This window comes from Mesoplodon mirus (assembly GCF_964341445.2).
Source record: "Mesoplodon mirus genome assembly, chromosome: 18".
NCBI lineage: Eukaryota > Metazoa > Chordata > Mammalia > Artiodactyla > Ziphiidae > Mesoplodon > Mesoplodon mirus.
In genome coordinates this window covers 60,285,586-60,310,155 of record NC_138994.1, presented here as the reverse complement: position 1 = coordinate 60,310,155, position 24,570 = coordinate 60,285,586, and the positions used below count along the sequence as shown (strand labels likewise).

Genomic DNA, 24,570 nt, shown 5'->3' with positions numbered 1-24,570 from the left:
TTTGTAAAAGCAAAAATCCTCTTTAGATTTCTTTGGTTAGCGAAAACAGGTGCTAACATATGTTTCTCATAAAAGCGAAGAGGCATAAAGTGAACTTTTGAAAAGCGGGGGATACCTGTATATAATTAGGTGAAATACATAGTTCTTTTCAGTTTTCATGATATTTCATGTAGTTGCAGGGGCCATTCAGAATATGCTTGGATTACTATGTAACTAGAAGCTGCTAGACAGCCGTAAAATGTTTTTTCTGCTCTTTTTTTTTTTTGGCTGTGCCTGCGGGGCAAGTGGGATCCTAGTTCCCCAACCAGGGATTGAACCTGCGCCCCCTGCATTGGAAGTGTGGAGTCTTAACCACTGGATCTACAGGGAAGTCCCTGTTTTTTCTGCTCTTGTTTGTATTTTTAAAATAAATTTAAAAATACCCTCTAGAGAAGTCTTGGATTTACTGAACTCTAAACTAGTCTTGTGTTTGATCTATGGGTTAAATATAGAATATGAACTCCATTCTTTAATCTGATACAATGTAGTCTTCATAAAATGTGACTTTAGTTCAAATATGATTAGGAGCTTTTATAGATAAATATAATAAATATAGCAAATGAATGTACCCATGCTTCGAGTAAATATAATATTTAGCCCAACCTATAGCCAGTGCATGCAGCAGAATTATCAGATTGAACCTTTGACCTATTCAGACCATATGGCTCCTGACTTGCTTCTTTTATGTGATGTTGATAGCAAAATTTGTTTTACAAAGGAAGGTTTTATTTTGTTCATAATTTTGGGGAATGTTAATAACCTTTTAATTAAAAGTGCTTATGAATACTCATACTTATGTGACTAACCTGGCTTTGAGTAAGACAGCACTCATGGTCAAATCTAATGCAGTTGGCCCTCTATATCCACAGGTTCTTCATCTGTGGATTCAACCAAGTGTGGATCGAAAATATTTGGGAGAAAAAAATCCAGAAAGTTCCAAAAAGCAAAACTTCAATTTGCCACTCCTGCTACACACAGACAACTATTTATATAGCATTTACATTGTATTTACAACAATTTATTGATACCTAGTATTTACACTGTATTAGGTATTATAAGGAATATAGAGATGATTTAAAGTATAGAGGAGGACTTTTGTAGGTTACATGCAAATACTACACCATTTTATATAAGGGACTTTTTTTTTTTTTCTTTTTTTTGTAGTACGTGGGCCTCTCACTGTTGTGGCCTCTCCCATTGCGGAGCACAGGCTCCGGATGCGCAGGCTCAGCGGCCATGGCTCACGGGCCCAGCCGCTTCACGGCATGTGGGATCTTCCCGGACCGGGGCACGAACCCATAACCCATGTCCCCTGCATCGACAGGCGGACTCCCAACCACTGCGCCACCAGGGAAGCCCTGTGTAAGGGACTTTGATCGTCTGTGGATTTTGGTATGGGATGGGGGTGGGGTGGGTTTGCTGGTCCTGGAACCAATGCCCCGAAGGTACTAAGGGTTGACTTGGGTACGTTCTTTACAATTAATGACAATACTTTCTGTATGCTTGTCTGTCAAACCTACAGAAATTGCCTTCCTCTTCTTGATATTTCCCTTCCTCTTCTGCTTGCTCTCTTTTCCTTTCCTCCCCTTTGTTCCAGTGTTAGGTGGCAGCTGGATCTGCTTGGATGGTAACATTAGTCTATAGGTAAGGAGGAAAAAGGATAGGGGAAGAAAAATTTGTTGTTGTTTGTTGGACTTTTACCTCCTTTCTCCAGTCCTCATTTTCACAACTTTCCTCCAGAGTTAGGAGTAGAAAGTAAACAGGGGCTGCTCTCATTACTGCTAGAAATCTCCTCCTCCCCACAGACTGTCATTATTGGGCATCCATTATTTTTCTGTCTTTGTTTTATACATATATATATATATGTAAGTGACCGTGTTGGATTCGAACATATATATATTTTGTTTGTGTCCTTAACCATTTGGCCAGAGGTTGCCAAACTTGGCAGCTGGTGGGCCATATTTAGACTGCATGTTGATTAATTTTTTTTTAATATTAGCTGCTAACACTTTTAATGTGGAGAGATTTCACAAAAAATTCATATTCCTGGTTTCCTCATTGCCACATTGCAGCATAGGCCTGGAACTCAGTAGCAGCTTCAAGCTGTAGGAGTATGTGCTCTCTAGGGTTCCACAGACCCCACCTGGCCCACTTCATCATTTATATTATCCTCCGGCTCCCTGTAGGTATTTCCGTTTTTGAGGTTTGCATCATCAGTCTTTACTACCACCAGTAATTCCTTTTATGCTTGAACTTGTGTTCCAGAGCAGGGGAGCTACAGAATATTTTTATTCATACAGCTTTTCTTCCCAGCGTGAGGTCTGAGAATAGTCAAGTGTAAGGGAGATGCCTTATGTTTCTGGCCTTTTGAGTTGGAATTACACATATATTTTCATTTATTTGGACAATATTTATTGATAGTGATGGTAAAGGATCAGATGAAATGTGGTTCAGAAATAGCAGAGAGTATTAAAGAAACACAGGTTTCTTGTCAGTGCCCACGGCCCTGAATATGTAGTCCTTCAGCGAGACATAGACTGCCTGGAGTGAATTCAGTGTCCTCGCCTTAGCTCACCACAGTACACTGTTGCCTTTCACCCTGCTCCGAAAGCCAAGTGATGAGAAAGGGTGGGAAAGTCTTGGATGAGAAGGTGTCCAGGAAGCACAAATTCGTGGCTACAATTAACTCAAATCAGCCATGTTAGTCACAGTTATATCAGCTGATATAACCTGTAAATCTTACTTAGCTTGGAAGACTACCATTTTCTCTTAAAAACTGGTGATTAGGTTGTTTATGCTGATAAGTTGCTATATTAGGTTTATTATAGATCAAATAGGTCTTGAGAATGTCATGCTATAGATGATCAAATGTAAAAAGAATTCACAAGGAGATCTTTATAGAGAGTATATATGCAGATAATCACTAGATGCACCTAGCAATCTGTTTTGCTCTAACTTGTGCTTAGTAATGTAGTTTTAGAGCACTCTTCCCCCTTTTTAGATGTTCTTCCTCTGTGCACAACTATGTCTTTTGTGTTTACTATATTGTCATTGTTTATTCATGAGTCAGTCTCTTGGCTGTGAGTTCCTTGAAAGCAGACTTGGAGGTCTTACTAGTTTTGTGTTCCTCATGGCCTAGCACAGTGTTTGGGCATATGATCAGTAAGGGCACAGTAGTCTTTAATTAATTAATGATTTGTTGCTTGATTGATTGCATTTCAGGAGCGTCTTACTGGAAGGATTCTATTTCTGTGGTGGGGACCATAATCTTTGTTTTATCTCTGTTTCAGTATTTGCCCTTTCTGTGTAATTGCTTTTACTTTTGTGCTATAATCATTACGTGATTATCAAGTACTTTCTTTTTCTTACCATATCTTGGTATTTGATTGTGAGTTGCTAATTCTCACTAATGGAATATTTTGAAAACTGACATGTCTTGAAATCACCAAGGCTTTTTGTTGGATGAGATTTGTGTTAAATTCTCTTGAAAATCTGTTTTGATATGAGAAAAGAAAACTTTCTCTGTTGGTTCTTTGCCTTGGGTGTTCCCTTGTCTTTCATTCACACTTACTTCCTGTTTGAGGAAGGATTTTAGTTCTGTTTCTGTAGTTTTCAATAAGATTCTGGTTAGTTTCTTGACTTTTTTTTTTTTTTTTGCGGTACGCGGGCCTCTCACTGCCGTGGCCTCTCCCGTTGCAGAGCACAGGCTCCAGACGCGCAGGTCCAGCGTCCATGGCTCACGGGCCCAGCCGCTCAGCGGCATGTGGGATCCTCCCGGACCGGGGCACGAATCCGTGTCCACTGCATTGGCAGGCAGACTCCCAACCACTACGCCACCAGGGAAGCCCAGTTTCTTGACTCTTAACGACGGTGTTATAGGTGGACTTGAAATGTTTCTACAGTTCCTTAGATTAAGAAAAACCTAAAGTAAAACCAGCCCTTGAGATTTTTTTTTGAAGGTGAAATACCTCTTTAAGCTATTCCCATTGTGGTCAAATATATTAGTTTACTGTCCAAATGTATTAGTTTACTGTCATGCTTTCCTTTTTTATTCTGGAGTCCTTCATTTCTAATCTAGTCTTGTTCTCTAGGCTTATGCATCGCTGTCCTGCTGGGATATCATATCATAATCATCCTAGAAATTCCCTTTACCTCTCTCATGCTACAGTCAGTGTTTCCTGGATCCCTTTTCTTTCCTTTGTTTACCCCCTCATTTTGTTGTAGGACATTCTCCTGTAGCTTTCTGGAAAAGGTACAGGAGAGATTGTACTTTTTCCTTGTTATATTTTTATAGTACCCTATTCTTATTTGGCTGCAATTTTCTTTTTCTCCTTTTCTGAGAATATTTGGAGGTTTTCATATTTTTTTCTTCTTTCTTCATTATTTCTGTTCACCCCTCCCCTTTCCCCCATTTGTTTGTTTTGGTACCTTTCTTTTTGGAATCTTCCTCAATTTTTGGTGTTCCTTGTCAGTTCATTCATTTTTTCAGTCTACTCTATATATAATTTACATACAATAAAATGCACAGATTTTAAGTATTCAGTTTAGTAAGTTTTGACAATCATATTCACTTTTGTAGCCACCACCTCAATCAAATATATAAGACATTTCCATCAACTCAGAAGGGTTCCCTCCTATCTCTTTGCAGTGTCTGTTCCCTACAATTCCAGCCACATACTCCCCACTTCACCACCTGTCAACCACTGTCTTTGACATCACAGCTAGTTTTGCCTCTTTAAGTCTTTTTTATAATGCAGTCGTATGGTATATGTTCTTTTGTTTCTGGCTTATTTTGCTCAGCATAGTTTTTGAGATCCACTTATGTTGGTGCATGAATCAGTGGCTTCTTCATTTTTATTGCAGAATACTATTCCATTGTATGGATATACCACATTTATTCATCTGTTCAAGGATCAAGGGGTTGTTGTTTCTAGTGTTTTTGCTATTGTTAATAAAGCTCCTTTGTATGTTTCTGTACAGTATTTCTTGGGTGAATAGCAAAGAGTGGAATTATTGGGTCATAACGTAAGTATATGCTTAACTTTATAATAACTGCCAAACTGCCTCTTTATTTTAAAGAGTGATGCATTAAAAGATTGACTGGAAGAGTTACATGTTTGAGTATATCGCTTGTTGACTTGTGGATTTTCCTTTTGGGAACCCAGCCATTTCTAAAGGGGGAATGGAGACATTCCCCTCACCCCATGTCAGTAACAGTAGGTCTTTGTTCTAGAATCATTTACTTTCTTCCGAGAAGAATCCTCATTGATTCTGCCAGGTGATATATATATGAGAATAGGGCAAGGGAGGACAGCTGGGTGCAAATGCTCACTTAATCTTCACCTTTTTTCATACCTCATTGTCCTTCCTATAGCTCTCAGCTAAATCTGGTGTTTCCATGTATGGAGCCTTTCTGTGTCAGTGTCTCCAGAGAACGTATCTCTGGTTTTTGATATATATCTACATCTAAAAGTGATGTGTGGGGGTGGGTAGATGGTAGATTGGTGCGTGACTGTGTTGTGCTGCAAGGGACCCTAGAGTCTAAGCACTTCTCATATAACTTTCAACCAATTTCTCTTCAATCCCACCTTTTACCCTCACCCTTTTTTTTTTTTTGTGGTAACTGGTACAATTAATTCGAGTCTCTTTTGGGTGCTCTAGACAGAGTAAGTTAGTTCACTTTCTTGTTCACATTTCTCAACTGCTGGTGCTTACATTTCAATTTTATTTTATCTGCTCAGGTCAGTCACTCCTCCAGACACTAATGTTCCCCAGAAAAAAATGACTGCCTCTTAAATCCTCAGTTCTTTTTTCTCCTATTCTCTTTGTCCTTGTGAGTTTATGTCCTTTTTTATTCTTGCTGTAATTTTAGTGAAGTCTTTGGAGAGAGAGGAGATAGAAAAACCACACATGTACAGTTTTCTATTTTTTCCAGAAATTGCTTTTTCTTTCTAAAACTAAAATAACTGCATTAATATTATGTTTTCCTACCCTAAAATTTTACTAGGCTTGATTCTCTTTTGTTTTCCGTCTTGCCTGAATCTTTTTTTTTTTTTGGTACGTGGGCCTCTCATTGTTGTGGCCTCTTCCGTTGCAGAGCACAGGCTCCGGACGCGCAGGCTCAGCGGCCATGGCTCACGGGCCCAGCCGCTCCACGGCATGTGGGATCTTCCCAGACCGGGGCACGAACCCGTATCCCCTGCATCGGCAGGCGGACTCTCAACCACTGCGCCACCAGGGAAGCCCTTGCCTGAATCTTTATTTTTAAAGTTTTCAAAGTTTCAGTTGTACAATGAACACTTTTATGTATTCCTTATCTACAGATGAACTAATTGTTAGCTTGTTTATTTTGAATAAAAATACTATTTATTTTCAGTAAATATGGATCTCTGGCAGTATTTTAGTGTCTGATAGTTTCTTTTGTGCATATACAATAACTTATTCAATCTGTCTTCTGCTGATGGACATTGTTTGCTTTTACGAATGCTTTAAAAAACTTATATGTACATTTTCTCCTGTTATAAGGGAATAAATTCATTAGTCATCTGGTTGCTATTTTTTTAACATATTACCAAACAGTCCTTCAAATATCTGTAACCAACAGTGTATGAGATTATCATTTTATATCACAATGACTGATTTTTCTTGTCTCCTCCACTAGACTATGAGCATCCTAATTTGTTAGTAAAACCATTAATGAAAATTAGGCATATTGAAGAAATAGGTATTCCGGTAGCTGAAGTAATTTCTTCTTTTTTATTGTAATTTATAAAATGAGCTTTGTTCTGTTTCTCACTTTTGTATTCTAAAAAGGAAAAAAAATTAGTAACTTGGGGCTATTAATATTATGAATTCATTTTTTAATGAATTAAGCATCTAGTATTCATACTTTTCTCTAGCTACTTATTCAAGTATTAGTTCTTATTGTTTTATCATTGCCCTACAGGTTGTTGAACTCATGAACTTTCCCTCCCTACCACAGACTTTCATTGAATGATAATCTATGTGCCAGGGCACTCTTTAGTCTTTCTCTTGCTGGCCCTTTCTGCCTTACTTGAGACTGTAGACCAGCCCTTTTTCTTGTCCTTTGGAGACTACACTCTTGTTTTTCCTGTTCTAACTATTCCTTGTCGATCTCGTTTGAGTATATTTTCTTTCTCCACAGGTACTGTAAGCTTTGGTTTCTCCCAGTTTTGTCTCTGTCTCATTTGTGCTCTTCAGTCATGGCTTTAGTTGCCACCTATAGGTTGATGACTCTCATCAATCCTCTCCTAAGCTTTACACTCATAATTGTAAAAACCCAATGGATCTCCCCAAGGTTCCTCATTTTCAGTATGTCCTTATCAGAATTTATCTTTTTTTTCTTCCTCACTATTTTAAAAAAAATATTTAAAATTTATTTATTTGGCTCTGCTGGGTGTTAGTTGCGGCACGCAGGATCTTTGTGGCCGCGTGCGGGATCTTCATTGCGGCATGCAGAATCTTTAGTTGTGGCATGCAAACCCTTAGTTGCGGCTTGTGGGCTCTAATCTAGTTCCCTGACTAGGGATTGAACCTGGACCCCCTGCATTGGGAGTGTGGAGTCTTAGCCACTGGACCACCAGGGAAGTCCCCACTTCCTCACTTACTCTTTTTCGTACATTCCCTTTCTACGTGCTAATACCATCCTTCAAGTTTCCCAGGATAGAATCCTGAGTGTTATTCTAGATTGCTTCTACTTTTAGTCAAGCTTCAGATTCTACTGACTTTTCCTTCTAAATATTTCCCAGATTTAGCTCCTCCTTTTCTTCTCTTAGTAGCAGTCTATCTTTTGCTTCCACATTTGTTCCATTCTCTGTAGAACTGGTAAACTATCTGAATTTTATCTGACTGTGTCCTGTTTCCTGTCTGCCTGGAGTTTTTATCTGAATTGTGTCTGACAGAATCCCTTCCTTATTATGACAGAACCAAATTTCTCTGAATTGGTCAATGACTGCTTTAGGTTTATCACTTACTACTCCCTGCCTTATTCATTTTGTTCTAGTAACATACAATTCTCCATACGATCTATACATCATGCTCTATGCATTATACTTTGAAACAAACTATTATGTCTGCTTGGCATGCCCTTGTCCATTTTGCCTGGGTAAAGTTTAAGTAATCATCCTCTCTGTCCAGAAGTCTTTGTCTTTCTTCTCTAGCATGGGATAAAGGTACTAATTCTGTGCCTCCATAGTGATGATTGTACTGACCACATAATACTAAAGAGTATTTATTTTTCTGTCCTTGTAGACAGAGATTGTTCTATTCAGTGGAAAAAAGGCTTCAATGCCTAAAATAAAGTAATGGCTCAGTAATTTTTTTTTTGAGAGTGGATGTCTAAAAATTATAGTTTATTAGAATCATCTATTTATAGGTTACTTTCTTTGTAGATGATGACACGGTCTAAACTAAACTTAGGGGGTGTCTTCTGCATGGATAGATACATGCTCAAAGAGTAGAAATAATATAATTTTTATCCCAGAGGCAATGAGTGCATTGCTGCTAAAAACATATTAATGCCAGCATCTAAGGCCATTTAGCTTACTTGCTAATTCGAAGTACTTGTTACCTCTTCCTTACCCCTGCCTAAAATTTGTATGTATAATTTAATGTTCTGTCATTTGAAAATAGTGGGTCAGGAATTTACATATTTATTTTCTAGATTAGATTTGAAAATATTAGAATTATGAAAAATATCTTTGGGTTTATTTGACTTATTTGGAAAGAGAAATAATATTTGCCAATTTTTATTAGGAATTGGGTTGAAAAAATGTAAAGATTTTGAGAGATGACTTTTCTCCTCTAGTTTCTTACGCATCTTCTCTTTCTGAATTTCAGTTACAGATGTAGAGCTGAAACGACTGAAAGATGCCTTCAAGAGGACCTGTGGACTCTCATATTACATGGGCCAGCACTGCTTCATCAGAGAAGTGCTTGGGGATGGAGTGCCTCCAAAAGTTGCTGAGGTAATCTTTATGTTCTAGGTTTTCCTTTGAGATAGTTACTACCAACCTGAATTCTTGAGGGTTCTCCTGGTCTTGACAGATTTAATCTTCCCTACAGTTATTTTTCTTGCTGAGTAGGTTAACAGATCTTGTTTTAGATGTCAATATGGCTGTGTTCTTAGAGGCCAAATGGGAGTACTGCAGAGCTGCAATTCTGCTTCTGTGTACTTCTGAGCCTTAATAGCCACTGATTATTATCATGGGACCATTTATATGACTAGCTTCTTATTCTTATAAACTTCATCACTCTGAGATATAATTTTTATGTTGGGAGTATTTTTATAAATTTTGAATTTAAAACCTTTCCATATAGTAAAACCTAATTAAATTAGTTCTGTGAAATTAAATGTTGTACATGAAACACTAGCTTATTGGAATTTGTAAAGGCTTATTTAAATTCTACTAAAAATTTTTAGGTAGAGATAAAATGAGCTAAGTTGATATAAATATCCCCTTTCTAACATTAAGTTCACTATTTTATAGGTATATACACAGATATGTATTATGTCATTCGAAAGGTGAAATGAGAATAGAATTAATAAAACAGTGAAAATTATAATAAGAATTTTAAGCTTGGTGTATTTCATAAATCCTTGATTCACCATTCCTAATTAGTGACAGTTGATATTTCTAACCCATGCTGTGTGCTTTTGAATCTTATGGTTTACATAATATAGAAATTACATTTATTGTTTTTTTGCATGTTTTAATCTTTTTTTTTTTGGTGGGGATATATGTTGCATTAATTCTGTTACATGTATTCTTGTGTTAAATTAAGTACTTTCTTGCTCTGTCATTATTTTGGATTTATGACAGGATTAGTTTTTTTCCTGATACTATTTATTGGGTTCTCTTTTTCTGTATGAATTCATCTTCCTATTTTCTTTTAATTTATTTGTCTTAAGTGCTAGTATAATATAAAAATTTGGAATTCAGAATTTTTCATTTTAGGATATAACTAGCAATTTAATGAGATAATGTAAGTTGCCCATTAGAGGAAGGGATTTAAACTGAACCCATAGTATTTAAAACAAGATGCTTCCAAATTCAAATGTATACTAACTTGAGCCTTTCTTTCCCTCAGCTTCTTCCTTAAAGTCAAAACTGTCAGTCTCTGTAAATTCATGGTGCTGGAAAACTTAGGTCAGAATATCTGATTTATCTCTTTGGATCATGTATAAAGATTTACTTGTGTACATCTACATACCTATAAACAGATGTCCATTGAGGTCCTTGTCCATTTTTTAATTGGGTTGTCTTTTTATGCTTGAGATGTAAGAGTTCTTTATATATTCTAGGTCCCAGTCCCTTATAAGATACATGATTTGCAAATATATTGTCCCATCACTCTCTTGATGGTGTTCTTTGAAACACAAAACTTTAAAATTTTGATGAAGTGCAGTTTACCTGTTTTTCCTTTTATGCCTTGTGTTTCTGGTGTTGTGTCTAGGAAACCACTGCCTAACCCAAGGTCACAAAGATTTACTCTTCTGTTTCCCTCTAAGGATTTTAGCCCTTACCTTTAGGTCTCATCCATCTTGTGCTAATTTTTGTGTATGGTGTGATGAGTCCAACTTCATTCTTTTGGAAATAGTTCTTTAGTCATCCTGTTACCGAGTCCAAGCTCCTACTGCTCGCCACATGACAGGTCAGTAAATTGAGAGACGTTTTGTGGGGGCAAGGAATAACGACTTTATTCCGAAAGCCAGCAGACCAAGAAGATGGTGGACTAGTGTTCCAAAGAACCATCTGAGTTAGAATTCAGACTTCTTTTATAGTAAAAGGGGAGAGGGTGTGGCCTGGTTGTTGCAGACTTCTTGGTGCCTTTGTTCTTGCAGCTGTCCACGGAGGTCTGATCACAATGTTCCTAGACCTCCTGCAAGGCAAATGTTATTCTCTGTTCTGCAACTTTTTATCTCTATATGAATGAAAAAGTGTTATACCTTTAAAAAGTCAGAGCCTTGAGAATGGGCTATCTTGTATATTTTAGGCTATAGGCAACATTCTTTTACAAAAGATACAAAGCCTGCATGACTAAGCACAGGCAACAGAGTGCAAAGGTTAGAGCTAAAGGAATAGAATCAATATGGAGTCAGGTTTATTCTTCTCTGTTATAGTCCGAGCAACTGTTTGTTGAAAAGATTATTCTTTCCCATTGAATCGTCTTATCACTGTTGTTGAAAATCAACTGATCATAAGCATAAGGTTTTACTTCTAGATTCTCAATTCTATTCCATTGCTTTCTGTGTCTATCCTTGCATCAGTATTATATTGTCTTGATTACTCTAGGTTTATAGTAAGTGTTGAAATCAGAAAGTGTCATTTCCCCATCTTTCTAATTTTTCAAGTTGTTGTGTCTATTCTGGGTCCCTTGCATTTACATATGAATTTTTGTATCAGTTTTTCAATTTCTGCAAAAGAAGCAGCTGAGATTTTGATAGGGGTTGCATTGAATCAGTAGATTGATTTGGGGGAGTATTGCCATTTTAACAATATTTAAGTCTTCTGACTCACAAAATTAGAATGCCGTTCCATTGATTTAGATTTTTAATTTCTTTCAGCAATGTTTTATAGTTTTCAATGTACAAGTCAAATGTCCATCAATAGAACAAAATGTGGTATATCTAATCTATAGAATGGAATATTGTTAATAAAAAAGGAATGAAGTCTTCTGATACGTGCATGGATGAACCTTCAAAACATTCTAAGTCAAAGAAGCCAAATACAAAACACCATGTATTTTTTTATTCTATTTGTATGAAATGGCCAGAATAGCCAAATCTGTGGAGACAGGAAATAGATTAGTGGCACTTTGTTAAAATTTTAGCTGATTTTTTTCTTACTCGCTTGCATGGTAGCTGCCTCTTCCTGCTGTTGTTTTGGAGGAATCTATCTTTCTTGAAATGTCAGATACAGGTTGCCCTGTTAACTCAGTTCTCCGATATGCTCAAGAAATGTAATATGATAGTTAAATGACTTTTTCTTGTTTTTAGGTTAGGAGTGACACTCAGGCTTTCTACATCTAAGGTGGAAGTGGAACTCCTTGGAGTGTCATTTTTATGTGAATATTTCGTAAATTTCATTTCACCCAAAATTATTTCAAGAGTCTCTGTCCTTTGGACTATCTTTTAAGAATCATCACTGGCTAGAATAATTAAAGTATTGAATAATTGTTTTACAAGAATGATCTTAATTTTAAATTGTAAAATCCATAATGATAGTTTCAAATTTCAGTTTCATTGTAGTTAACACTTTTTTGTGTGTAAACTCTAGCACAGTATTAAGCACAAATAGAAATTTTATAAATGCTTTTAGTGATGATGGTGAACTTCATTTATCCTACTATTTACAGACCTAGGTTTATTTTAAGTGAGGAGGAGTACTATTAGCATGTGAATATTGATTAGTACATATAACACTGTGTAAGTTTTAAAGTACTATAAGGAACTAAGTACTTCTGTCTTTAATCTCTCGTATTTTCTCATGAAAAGATGTCTTTATAGTGTCTCATACAATAATCTCAAAGGATGAGTGAACCCCATCAAGCTCAGTTCTGGAACAGTTCCAGCATTTATATAAAATGAGCTTGTAACTTATTTCAGGCATCTCTCCAAGACAGGCAGGTTAGTAGATAGACTTCAACTTTTGTGTGTATTTGGGAAAGGGAGAGAATTTATGAGTATGTTTCATCTTGCAGAGTACAAAGTTATTTGCTAAAGAGGAAATAGTACATTTTAAGTAAAATGGAAGTATAGATCTGGGCAGATAGTTTTGAAGTTTGAATTTAGATGTAGTGGGTAGGCAGACTCATAGAATGGAGGATCTGTATTCTGTAGTTGCAGCAAAATCTTGTTAAATGATGGGATTTCTAAACAAAGTGATTAGTTGCAAAGCTAAGGAAGTAATCGTTAGACTGTAGGTGGCTCTTCTGCGATCTTTCTTAAAATCCTTCTAAGAGTTTCCTATGATAAATTCCAAGACAGGCTATTTTGGATAAGGAAAAATAACTCAAAGCAGTTTAAAATTTTTAGAATCAAAGCATTGATTTCATTTGACTCATTATTTTCTAGGATAGATTAGTGTAGTTAATATTTTGATGTAATTCTGATCTTGCTTATAATAATAACTGTGTTATTTGAACAAAATATTAAATGAATGGAATTTGAGGGAATTAAGAAAACAAGGTCAAAACAAAGTGAATGGAAAACTGTGTTCTACTTGAAATTGGACTTTTCTGAACCAAGGCCACTCACTCTTAATTATTCAGTGTTTTTTCTTCAGTGTGTCACCCATCTCCCAACCCCTATTCCCCCAAAGAAATCTAATGACAAAACATTTCCATGTAGTATTGATTTGTAATCATTTCCTCTTGTTTTCATGTTCACTTAAAACTGTTTTTCACCATTTACAAAATATGCGGTGCAAGTGAATTGATAGTTGCTACTCCTTAACTATTTCTTTTAACTGGAAACTCTTAAATCTCTATCCCAGTATTGATTTCAATTCTGGATGGCTGTCTAGGATAAAAATTCCACTCCACCTTCCTCCATAAAGCTGTCTCTGACAATTTTAGCCCACACTGTTTTTCTCCCATCCTTAAACTCTTAACAGGCATTAAAGCCTCCCTCTGTACTATGTAGTACATTGTTTTTATTAGATAATGACTAATTGTTCATTTAAATCTTGTCTCAACTAAGTTATGATTCTTGACGGGCAGACTTTATGACTTTTAAAAAATTGGCCCCAGAGTGTTGTGCATACAATATAAACTCAGTGAGTATTTTGATTTTTTTGTTTTGTTTTGTTTGTAAGTAATTGTATATTCTGCAAAACCCTATTGTAAGAATGACCAGGACAATGACCAGGAAACCATACTCCTAAAGTCAATTAGCTTTGCTAGCTTTGCAGTCCTTGAACATTTAACCTTTTCCAAATTAGAGGAAAATGCACCTTTTAAGCAAAAGCAATCATAGAGCCTGGAGTGTTTTTAGACATAGTGGTCAACATGTGAAAACAAGCAGCTGATTAGTAGGATATTTTTCCATTAGTGTTGGTAAATTTATGCTGAGGTATTCATAATGCATTTAGATGCCCCTTGGGACTAGGGACATGCATTTATTGAGTTGGCCAAAAAGTTTGTTCCAGTTTTTCAGTAAGATGTTATGGAAAAACCCGAACGAACTTTTTGGCCAATCCAATACTAGACAGTCTAGGTTTAGGGGGACTATCTGAGCATAGAATAATGATTTGTGATTGTTTTTTTGTTTCGATGTTAGTTGATCAGTATTATTGATTACATCCCTTTATGTTGGATTTACTAGCATCATGGATAACAACTTTCTTGACAACTCTAGCCATTGTCAGCTCTTGATGCTGTTGATCATTGACTATTATAATATACTAAAATAATACGTTTATATCAACCAGAGAAAAGCAGCTAATGTTTTCATGTTACATTAAATCCTAGTCTTGACATTATGGCTAGCAGTAGAACACTAAGCAGGATACTGGTTTAAAATCTTTCTCTGGAACTAGAATCTGTAAAATAACCACTAGTCTTTATCTTAACTGCATCACTTTCGTTCAGCGTAATATTCATGCTAGTTCTTAAATTGCATTGTTGTTGGTTTTTTTTTTTTGGTATTTCTCTTTGTAAGACCAGACAAAAAAGATTCCAAGGGCTCTCTTAGATGAAGATAACAGAATACATCACTCCTTTCTTGTAAAATTACGTATGGACTTTAAAAAAATATATACATTATTGTCTTGATGGTTCTTAACTGCCAAGTTTTATCCTAGAGCAATATTTAAACAGTTTCATAAGCTATTGAAAAACAAAGTTTATAGTAGAAGAGCTGACATGTTATTAAGCATAATGGGACTAGGGAATTCCTTGTATAAAACATTACATCAAATACATTACATAAATTATAAGTGTTCTAAGTGGTATGCCAGATGTCAAAGAAGTTACTTATATTGGTACTAAAAAATACTCTTATAGAAAATAACTTATGCATAATCACTTATTTTGAATCCTTGGTGTATTAAGTGAGCCACTGACGTGACTAGTGTAGTAGATAAAAATAATTAACATCCTTTTCAAGTCAGTCTTGATAAGACACTTCTATCCAATATCATATTCCTTAATTGGTATTATGAGGTAAAATAAGGTTGATTTAATTTATAATCGAGAGTGTTAAAAACCTCTGCCTAAATTTAGCTGATAAAATTCAGCTGAGTTTGACTACAGAAGTTGGAAATTTTATATAAAAAGAATTCTAAATGGTGGGAAAAGCAACTAACATCTTCTAAACTTGGGTGAATGTAAAAGGAAGGCATATTCATTCTTATCCTTTTCTCCCTTTCTGCATGCCCATGGAATAAATATAGCTGTATTTTATTGAGCACCTACCTAATAAATTTCTTTTCTTTTTAAAATTTATTTATTTTTGGCTGTGTTGGGTCTTTGTTGCTGTGTGTGGGCTTTCTCTAGTTGCGGAGAGTGGGGGCTACTCTTCCTTGCAGTGCATGGACTTCTTATTGCAGTGGCTTCTCTTGTTGCAGAGCACAGGCTCTAGGCACGCGGGCTTCAGTAGTTGTGGTGCGTGGGCTCAGTAGTTGTGGCTCGGGGGCTCTAGAGTGCAGGCTCAGTAGTTGTGGTGCACGGGCTTTGTTGCTCAGCGGCATTTGGGATCTTACTGGACCAGGAATCGAACCCGTGACTCCTGCATTGGCAGGCGGATTCTTAACCACTGTGCCACCAGGGAAGTCCCTAATAAATTTCTGTTTGTAGTAGAAATGGAATGATTTTTATGTTTGCCTTGCATATGGTAGTTATTATCTTTTAAGACTATCATCTTTGAGTAATATGAATTATTATATTCAATACTTAGATTAAAATATAGGGAGAAGAGTTGTAAAATACAGTTGAACTTCCTGTATTTCCGTAATTTTGTCATTAAGTGATAAATATGAGAATCCTTCCTTAATGTACTTCTAAATGTAATTTCTGTTTTTAAAAATAATTTTATTTATTTATTTTTGGCTACGTTGGGTCTTTGTTGCTGCACACGGGCTTCCTCTAGTTGTGGTGAGTGGGGGTTACTCTTCGTTGCAGTGCACAGGCTTCTCATTGTAGTGGCTTCTCTTGTTGCAGAGCAAGGGCTCTAGGTGTGTGGGCTTCAGTAGTTGTGGCATGCAGGCTCTAGGGCGTGCAGGCTTCAGTAGTTGTGGCACACGGGGTTAGTTGCCCTGCGCCATGTGGGATCTTCCCAGACCAAGGATCAAACCAATGTCCCCTGCGTTGGCAGGCAGATTCTTAACCACTGTGCCACCAGGGAAGTCCCTAAATGTAATTTCTTGATGCTTTATTTTTTATGAGTAGCTGATTGAAAATATAAAGAGGAAAGAATTTATGTTCAGAGTCATTTATTTATTTGTTCTTTTAAAATTTATTTATTTTATTTATTTATTTTTGGCTACGTTGGATCTTCATTGCTGTGTGTGGGCTTTCTCTAGTTACGGCACACAGGCTTCTCATTGCGGTGGCTTCTCTTGTTGCAGAGCACAGGCTCTAGGCACGTGGGGTTCAGTAATTGTGGCACACTGTCTCAGTAGTTGTGGCGCACGGGCTTAGTTGCTCCGCGGCATGTGGGGTCTTCCTGGACCAGGGCTCGAACCCCTGTCTCCTGCGTTGGCAGGCGGATTCTTAACCACTGCGCCTCCAAGGAAGTCTCCAGGGTCATTTATACTTACAGCTTTAGGGTACACTTTTTCCTGCCTAGTTCTCTATTAAGTTATAAGAACATCCTGAAGCACCTTTCTGAGAATCTGAGGTGTTGTCCCAAAAATGCTATTATAAAAAATGATGGACTTAAAGAATTTATTAGCTGTGTAATGGTTAACATTTCATACTATATACATCATTGTCGTTTTGAATGCAAATACATACAGTAGGTAAACAATATAACCACATATATTGTAGTTTCAAATATAGGTAACACTTTATAGTCATCAAAAATTGTGATTTTAGGATTAATTTTGTAATTAAGGAACATTGCAGTCAACTGTGGGATTTTCGAGAGTGTATTCTCAGGAAACAAATGGCATGAAGAAACAACAATATATCCTATGTTCACACAAACTAATACAGGATAGCAAATCATTTATTGAAAAATGTTAATATATTATGGCTAAAAAGGAAGTCCTTAATATAGTCTATCCTTTTTTCTTTATTTTACAGTGTTGTTCTTTAGTAAGCATCTCGTTTATTCCCATTATTTAAAATAAATATTTGTTGTGAAATGTCTCTGATTTTTTGTGAATGCATAAAAGTTTTTTGAAATGAACTCAAAATAATAGTATATAATAAATGATTTGTAATACATACAGTAATACATATCATTGTATTTTCTCCTATATTAGTTAACTTTTCTCAGCAACATACATTTAATAACTAGTCCACGGGAATGGGAATATATTTTAAAGAAGTCTTGTCCTGTATTTTTAGCTGCTAAAGCTAGATTATTGAAGTCTTTAATTTATTCTTATTTTTCCTGAGAGTTTGATACTAATACAATATATTTCTTCACTGGGCAGTCTTTCTTTGACCTTCTTCCTTTTAAAATAGAAGCGTATTACAAAAGGTTCATTCTGCTTATTATAAATATAGTAAGATGTTTTTCATGAGGATTTTCTTTTTACTACTTTGTAAAATTATATTCAGTGACTTAAAAGTAAAAAGGAAGACCTGTTGGTACACACATAACATAAGTAAATCTCCCAATCACTATGCTAAATGAAAGAATCCAGTTAAAAATAGAGCACATGCTTATGATTCCATTCATATAAAATTCTGGAAAATGCAAAATCTATCATGAAACGAAGCTTACCGAGAGCCTGGTACTGGTGTTGGTGCAGGAGGAAGGAGAGGGAGGGATAAATTACACAGGGACATGAAACTTGAGGGGATAGAAATGTTTGTTACTTGTTTTTTTTTGGCTGTGCTGGGTCTTCGTTTCTGCGTGCGGGCTTTCTCTAATTGCTGTGAGTGGGGGCTTCTCTTTGTTGCGGTGAGTGTGCTTCTCATTGCAGTGGCTTCTCTTGTTGTGGAGTGCAGGCTCTAGGCGCGCAGGCTTCAGTGGTTGCAGCATGTGGGCTCGGTAGTTGCAGCACGTGGGCCCCAGAGCACGTGGGCTTCAGTGGTTGCAGTGCGTGGGTTCAGTAATTGCCGCATGTGGGCTCTAGCGCGTGTGGGCTTCAGTAGTTGTGGTGTGTAGGCTCAATAGTTGCAGCATGCGGGCTGTAGAGCATGCGGGCTTCAGTAGATGCAGCGTGCAGGCTCAGTATTTGTGGTGCGCAGGCTTAGTTGCCCCGCGGCATGTGGGATCGAACTCGTGTCCCCCTGCATTGGCAGGCAGATTCTTAACCACTGGACCACCAGGGAAGTCCTGTTACTTGTTTTCTTGATTGTGATTATGGTTTCAGTGGTATGACATGATGTGTGACAAAACGAATCAATTGTACACTTTAAATATATGCAGTTTATTGTACTTCAGTTATTCCTCTAAAACTTGGTAGAACATTTAATTAGATGTACTTATTGAGCTTTTCAGGAAGCATACTTGTTCTACTTGGAAAAGCGAGCTGGAAATATAAAAATTGACTATTGACAGACATATGATTTCCTTTTCGTTCTTCACTAAGATATTTGGATTTTAGTTCTAACTTTATTATTTACTTCATGATCTTTTCCTAGTCACTTAAGTTCTGAGGCAAAAGAACCTCCAAACCTTCCATCAGAATTATTGTAGGAATTTAGGTATATGACCAGCTTGACTATAATTAGAAGAGTTTGAAGTGCAGTTAAATTGTTTTATTCATTTATTTATTTATTTATTTGGTTGCATTGCGTCTTAGTTGCACCTGGTGGGCTCCTTAGCTGTGACTCATTGGCTCCTTTAGTTGTGGCACACGGGCTTCTTAGTTGTGGTACGTGGGCTCCTTAATTGTGGCTTGCCAGCTCCTTAGCTGTGGCATGCGAACTCTTAGTTGTGGCATGCACGTGGGATCTAGTTCCCTGATCAGGGATCGAACCCGGGCCCCCTGCATTGGGAGCACCGAGTCTTAGCCACTGTGCCACCAGGGAAGTCCCACAAAGTGCAGTTAAATTGTAATGTTCTACTGTTGACTTTGAGATCTGCCTGGATTGGAGGAGAGATGGATATTGGTAGGTTAGTCTGGGAAAGTTGGGGCAGTGAAAGGAAAGAATTCCCAGTGATAAATTTGGAACTCTGCCTTTTTCTCCTGATTTAAGTTATGGATTAAATTAAGCTTTTAGAAAATAAAAGTGAAAGCAAGGCAATTCTAGAATGAGATCATTAATCGTAGAAGATCCAGGATAATTAGCTTCCAAGAAAAGTATGGATAATAAAGTAGGATAAGAACAGACAAGGGGAGTCAGTTGTGAGGACAGGGATCCAATCTTAGGATCATGGATTAAGATGTGGAACAGCAAAGAAAAAAGCTAGCCAGGAAATCTCTCTAGGCAGAATTCAGGGATACTAACTCCAAGGAGAATAATTTTGACTTAAAACTTAGTAGTTGAACCTGCAGCATTAACAGGTTTCTTTCTTCAAGCATCAATGGGTTTAAGGAAAATTCAGTTTCTTCCTTGGGATGGGAATAGATCAGCTGTAAGGGACAAATATTTGCTTTAAAGGAAGCTAGTGAGTAGAAGGGGAGTTACAACCCAGAACTTCAAAGACATTACTTAATGATGTTAAATAAACCAAGGCCAAGCTAATTGAGAGAGTATACTAAAAATTTACCTCACCGATGTGTAGTTTATGCTCTGAGCCTTTTTTGTAGTTGTGTATTTGAACAGACATAAGTAGACAAGGTATCTTCAGAGATGAGAAAAGAGGCTACAGACTGACTCTTCGGACTTGCTATCCAGTGTGGTGGCAGCAGGAAGTTACCTAAGACAGAGGTAATAATCTGGTTTGTTCAGTCAGTGCTGGGGTTAGTTTACTGGTCCGACAGTCTGTCAGATACTAAGTAATTAATGTACAGAGGTATTCTGAACATTTTGTTTAGGCAAGGCTCCTTTGCTGTTGGGCTGGAGGAAGGGAGAAAAGTAATAAGGAGTGTTCTGTTCTCTACATTTAAGAAGAGTATTTGTTAGTAACTTACTTTCTGACTCTTATATTTAATGCCATGGATTCATGACTACCATATAACAGTCAACAATTCTGTGGGATATATACCTGACACAGGCCTAGGATAATTCTTAATATGAAAAATAATGGATTGTAGGACAAATATTAATGAAATATACCAAGAATATGGAGCAACTAACATGTTTTAGTTTTTTTCTGAAAATAGTATTTAATATTTTCCCTTCAACAATAAATTTCACAATTTATTCTTTAACAATAAAATAAGTTGACAAGATAGTAATCTATATAAATAAAATTAATTTCTATCTCTTAGAACATCCTGTGAAAATAACCAGACTTATTTTCATAAAACTTGGTAAAGTCTGTTTGGGGAGATAGGACTTATAGACTATTCTATACTATGTTATAGACTGTTCAATACTCTGTGCATGAACTTTTCTTTGGTGATTCTTTAGGGGAATTTCAAGGAGAGAGGCACCTTACATAGTATTTCATGCTGAGGTCCAAGGATTCTATGTGGCTTACCACAAGTATTAAGTCCCTATAGAATGAGAAAATAAACTATGGTGTCAAATATGGACCTCAAATCAAGTTACAAGTTTAGATGGTCTGACATGCAGGCTTTGATTTATTATTGATCTATGTACCAGTGGGAAATGCAACACCACTCTCCCCCACCTAAAATCCACAGTGACTAAATATATTAGTTTTGTTTCTCTTTTATGTAAAAGAATTTCAAAGGTAGGTATTCTAGGGCTTGAATGGCAGCTACCCTATCATTAGGGACCCAGGTCCTATTTGATCAGAGAGTCTTTTCGGAAGTCCACCCACTGACTTTCAGTTTTATCTCATTGGCTATCCCCAGTTGCAAGAGACTCTAGGAAATGTAAAAAATGTGAGTTTGAACAGGTATAATAACACCTTAGAAGAAATTGGGGTTCTATTACAAGGAAGAAAAGAAAAATGGTTATTGTATAGATAGCTAACAGTTTCTGCCACAAGCTATATCATACAAGGTGTATTATGATCCAGGGTAAAGTAGCAACAGGAATATACTTATACAGATTGGACAGTTGAACATTTTATTTAATAAAATTGCCTTTTAAAAAAGGTACGCAATAGGGCTTCCCTGGTGGCGCAGTGGTTGGGAGTCCGCCTGCCGATGCAGGGGACACGGGTTCGTGCTCCGGTCTGGGAAGATCCCACATGCCGCAGAGCGGTTGGGCCTGTGAGCCATGGCCGCTGAGCCTGCGTGTCCAGAGCCTGTGCTCCGCAATGGCAGAGGCCACAACAGTGAGAGGCCCGCGTACCGCAAAAAAAAAAAAAAATGTATGCAACAAATGTTTTAGTTATTTATATTGAATTACACTGCTTTTTTGTTTTTAATTGCTCTGTATTTCATGTTTTATAATCCTGTGAACTGTTTTCAATTGATTTAAAAGAAATAGGTAATGTGTGTGTATGACACACTATTTAAAACTTACAGAAGGGATTCCTTGGTGGCACAGTGGTTGGGAATCCACCTGCCAATTTAGGGGACATGGGTTCGAGCCCTGGTCTGGGAAGATCCCACATGCTGCGGAGCAGCTAAGCCCGTGCGCCACAGCTACTGAGCCTGCGCTCTAGAGCCTGCGTGCCACAACTACTGAGCCCGCGTGCCTGGAGCCCGTGCTCCACAGCAGGAGAAGCCACTGCAGTGAGAAGCCCGCGCATGGCAGGCAGGAGCGGCCCCCGCTCGCCACAACTAGAGAGAGCCCGCGCGCAGCAACGAAGACCCAATGCAGCCAAAAATAAAAATAAATAAAATAAATAAATTTTAAAAAAATTAAAAAAATAAAACTTATAGAAGAGTTTTAAGTGAAAAGTTAAGACTTCTCCATTTTATCCCCATTATCTAGAGTCCTTCCCCAGCAGCAACCAGTTACCTGTTTTGCAAATAAAAATTTTAAATTATTATTTTTATCATAGTGATATATGCATATAGTTAAAGTAGAATCAGAAAGAGAGTGAAAAACAAGAATCCTTGTCCCCACATACCTAAATCTCATCCCGGTTCCAGAGGCAACCACTTTCTAGTAATAGTTTCTTGTATATACCTCCATTTTCTAAATACTGTTCTTTACTGCTAATTCTTAGTTAATTTTAGATTTTATCCTTTGCTTTCCAATTGTAGAAGATATTTAGCGTTCTTACACACTCCACACCACATCATCCTAATGCGATTGTATCACAATCTTTGGTTAAATTGGTATTTGTTATTTATAGTGTTATGACTATGTAAATATTCTCTGCAACATGGTGTACTGTTATTTAGTTTTCTTTCTTATTCAATTTTCTGTTTTTTCCTGGAATTATAACAGTTTCCTTATTTCTTAGAAATTGAGGTATACTCGATTTACAGTATTTTATAAGTTTCAGGTGTTCAACAGTGTGATTCACAATTTTTAAAGATTATACTCCATTTATAGTTGTTGTAAAATATTGCTTTATTTTTTCATTTGCTTAGTTTTCATACCTGTGGCTAAATTGTTCTATATCTTCTAATTTTTTAGTATAATTTTCTGTGAGACAATGGTTAATTTTTTATACTGATCTTCTAAATGTATTTTTAGCTTAAGTATTTTAGTTGTGGTAGATACATATATACATATCATATATTTCTTTCTTTCTATCTATCTGTCTGTCTATCTATCTCAGGCTGTCTTTGTTTCCTCTAATAATCCGTGAATTTTTATGCTTTTTGGCCTTCTTTGTCCCAACCATGAATAAAAAAAAAAACAATGCAAGATTTAATTAGTGAGTTTTCCTTATTTGCTATTGAAGTAATGTGGGACATCAAGACAAAATATAGGGGCTTGGCTTCCCTGGTGGAGCAGTGGTTAAGAATCCACCTGCCAATGCAGGGGACACGGGTTCGAGCCCTGGTCCGGGAAGATCCCACATGCCGCGGAGCAACTGAGCCTGTGCACTGCAATGAAGAGTAACCCCTGCTCACCACAACTAGAAAAAGCCCGTGCACAAGAACGAAGACCCAATGCAGCCATAAAATAAATAAATTAAATAAATAAATTTATTTTAAAAAAGATATAATATAGGAGGTGAATTGAGGATGAATTTTAATTACATCATTTGCATGTTGTTAAATGACCATTAATAACAATGGAAATATACTAGATATAAAATTCCATCTGTACAAAGCAGCTGACCTCAGAGGAAGGAGAAATCAGGCTTAAGAATTGTTTTAGTTATTTTTTCCCTCTCACGTGAAAGAAGCTGAGATATTCTTTAAAATCAAGTTAGGGCTTCCCTGGTGGCGCAGTGGTTGAGAGTCCACCTGCCGATGCAGGGGACACGGGTTCGTGCCCCGGTCTGGGAAGATCCCACATGCCACGGAGCGGCTGAGCCCGTGAGCCATGGCCGTTGAGCCTGCGCGTCCGGAGCCTGTGCTCTGCTACGGGAGAGGCCACAACAGTGAGAGGCCCACATACTGCAAAAAAAAAAAAAAAAAATCAAGTTAGTAGCATCTATGAAAATGTGTTTTCATTTTTTACAGATTCTGGCTAGAGTTGAGCTTTTTAAATAGTTTATAGTTTAAAAATCAGTTTATAATTGGCACTGTTCACAGAAATTAGTAGTAGGCAAAAAGTTTTAAGTTATTTTATGTATGGTTGGCAACTTTAATAGTATTCTAGCTCTGAAGAATAATTTCTTCATTAATTTCCAAATGACAGAGCAGTAAAGGTATTCTGACAATTATACAGAAAACTATACTGGCATATAATACTTCACGTTAAGATTCATCCTGAAGTATTTTTCCCATCTTTGCTCTTTCTTGTAGTTATATTTGATTTTCAAAAATTTCAGATTAGGAATAAAAATACTTATAGAAGCAGTCTTCAAAAAAGTGTATTAAACCAACTTTGCTGTGTATACCACTTCTTTGCTTTAAATGAAATAGTGCTGTTTTTTCCCTAGCAGCTTTTTCCTTAACAGTTCTGTAATTATTGAGTTATAGTACATGCTATTCAATTCACCCGTTTAAAGTATATAGTTAATGGCTTTTAGTTTGTTCACAGAGTTGTGCAGCTATCACCACAATCAGTTTTATCACCCCTAAAAGAAACCTTATTCTCTCCATCCCCTCCTCTGCCAGCCCTAAGCTAACTAATATACTAGTTACTTTCCATCTCTATAGATTTACCTATTCTGGACATTTCATATAAATGGAATCACATTGTATATGGTCTTCTGTGACTGGCTTCTTTGACTTAGATGAATCTCAAAAACATTATGGTATCTTGCAGCATGTGTCACTTCTTCATTCC

The 24,570-nt window shown here is 36.8% G+C and overlaps 1 protein-coding gene across 2 annotated transcripts in view; it reads left to right on the top strand.

Annotated features, from left to right (window-relative positions):
- Positions 1-24,570, top strand: part of USP32 (ubiquitin specific peptidase 32) — a 210,352-nt gene that overhangs the window by 56,863 nt on the left and 128,919 nt on the right. For both annotated transcript variants that reach the window (XM_082603170.1, XM_082603169.1), the window contains exon 2: positions 8,899-9,026. In XM_082603170.1, coding sequence (XP_082459296.1) covers positions 8,899-9,026 — 128 coding nt within the window. The remainder of the gene's footprint in view (positions 1-8,898; positions 9,027-24,570) is intronic.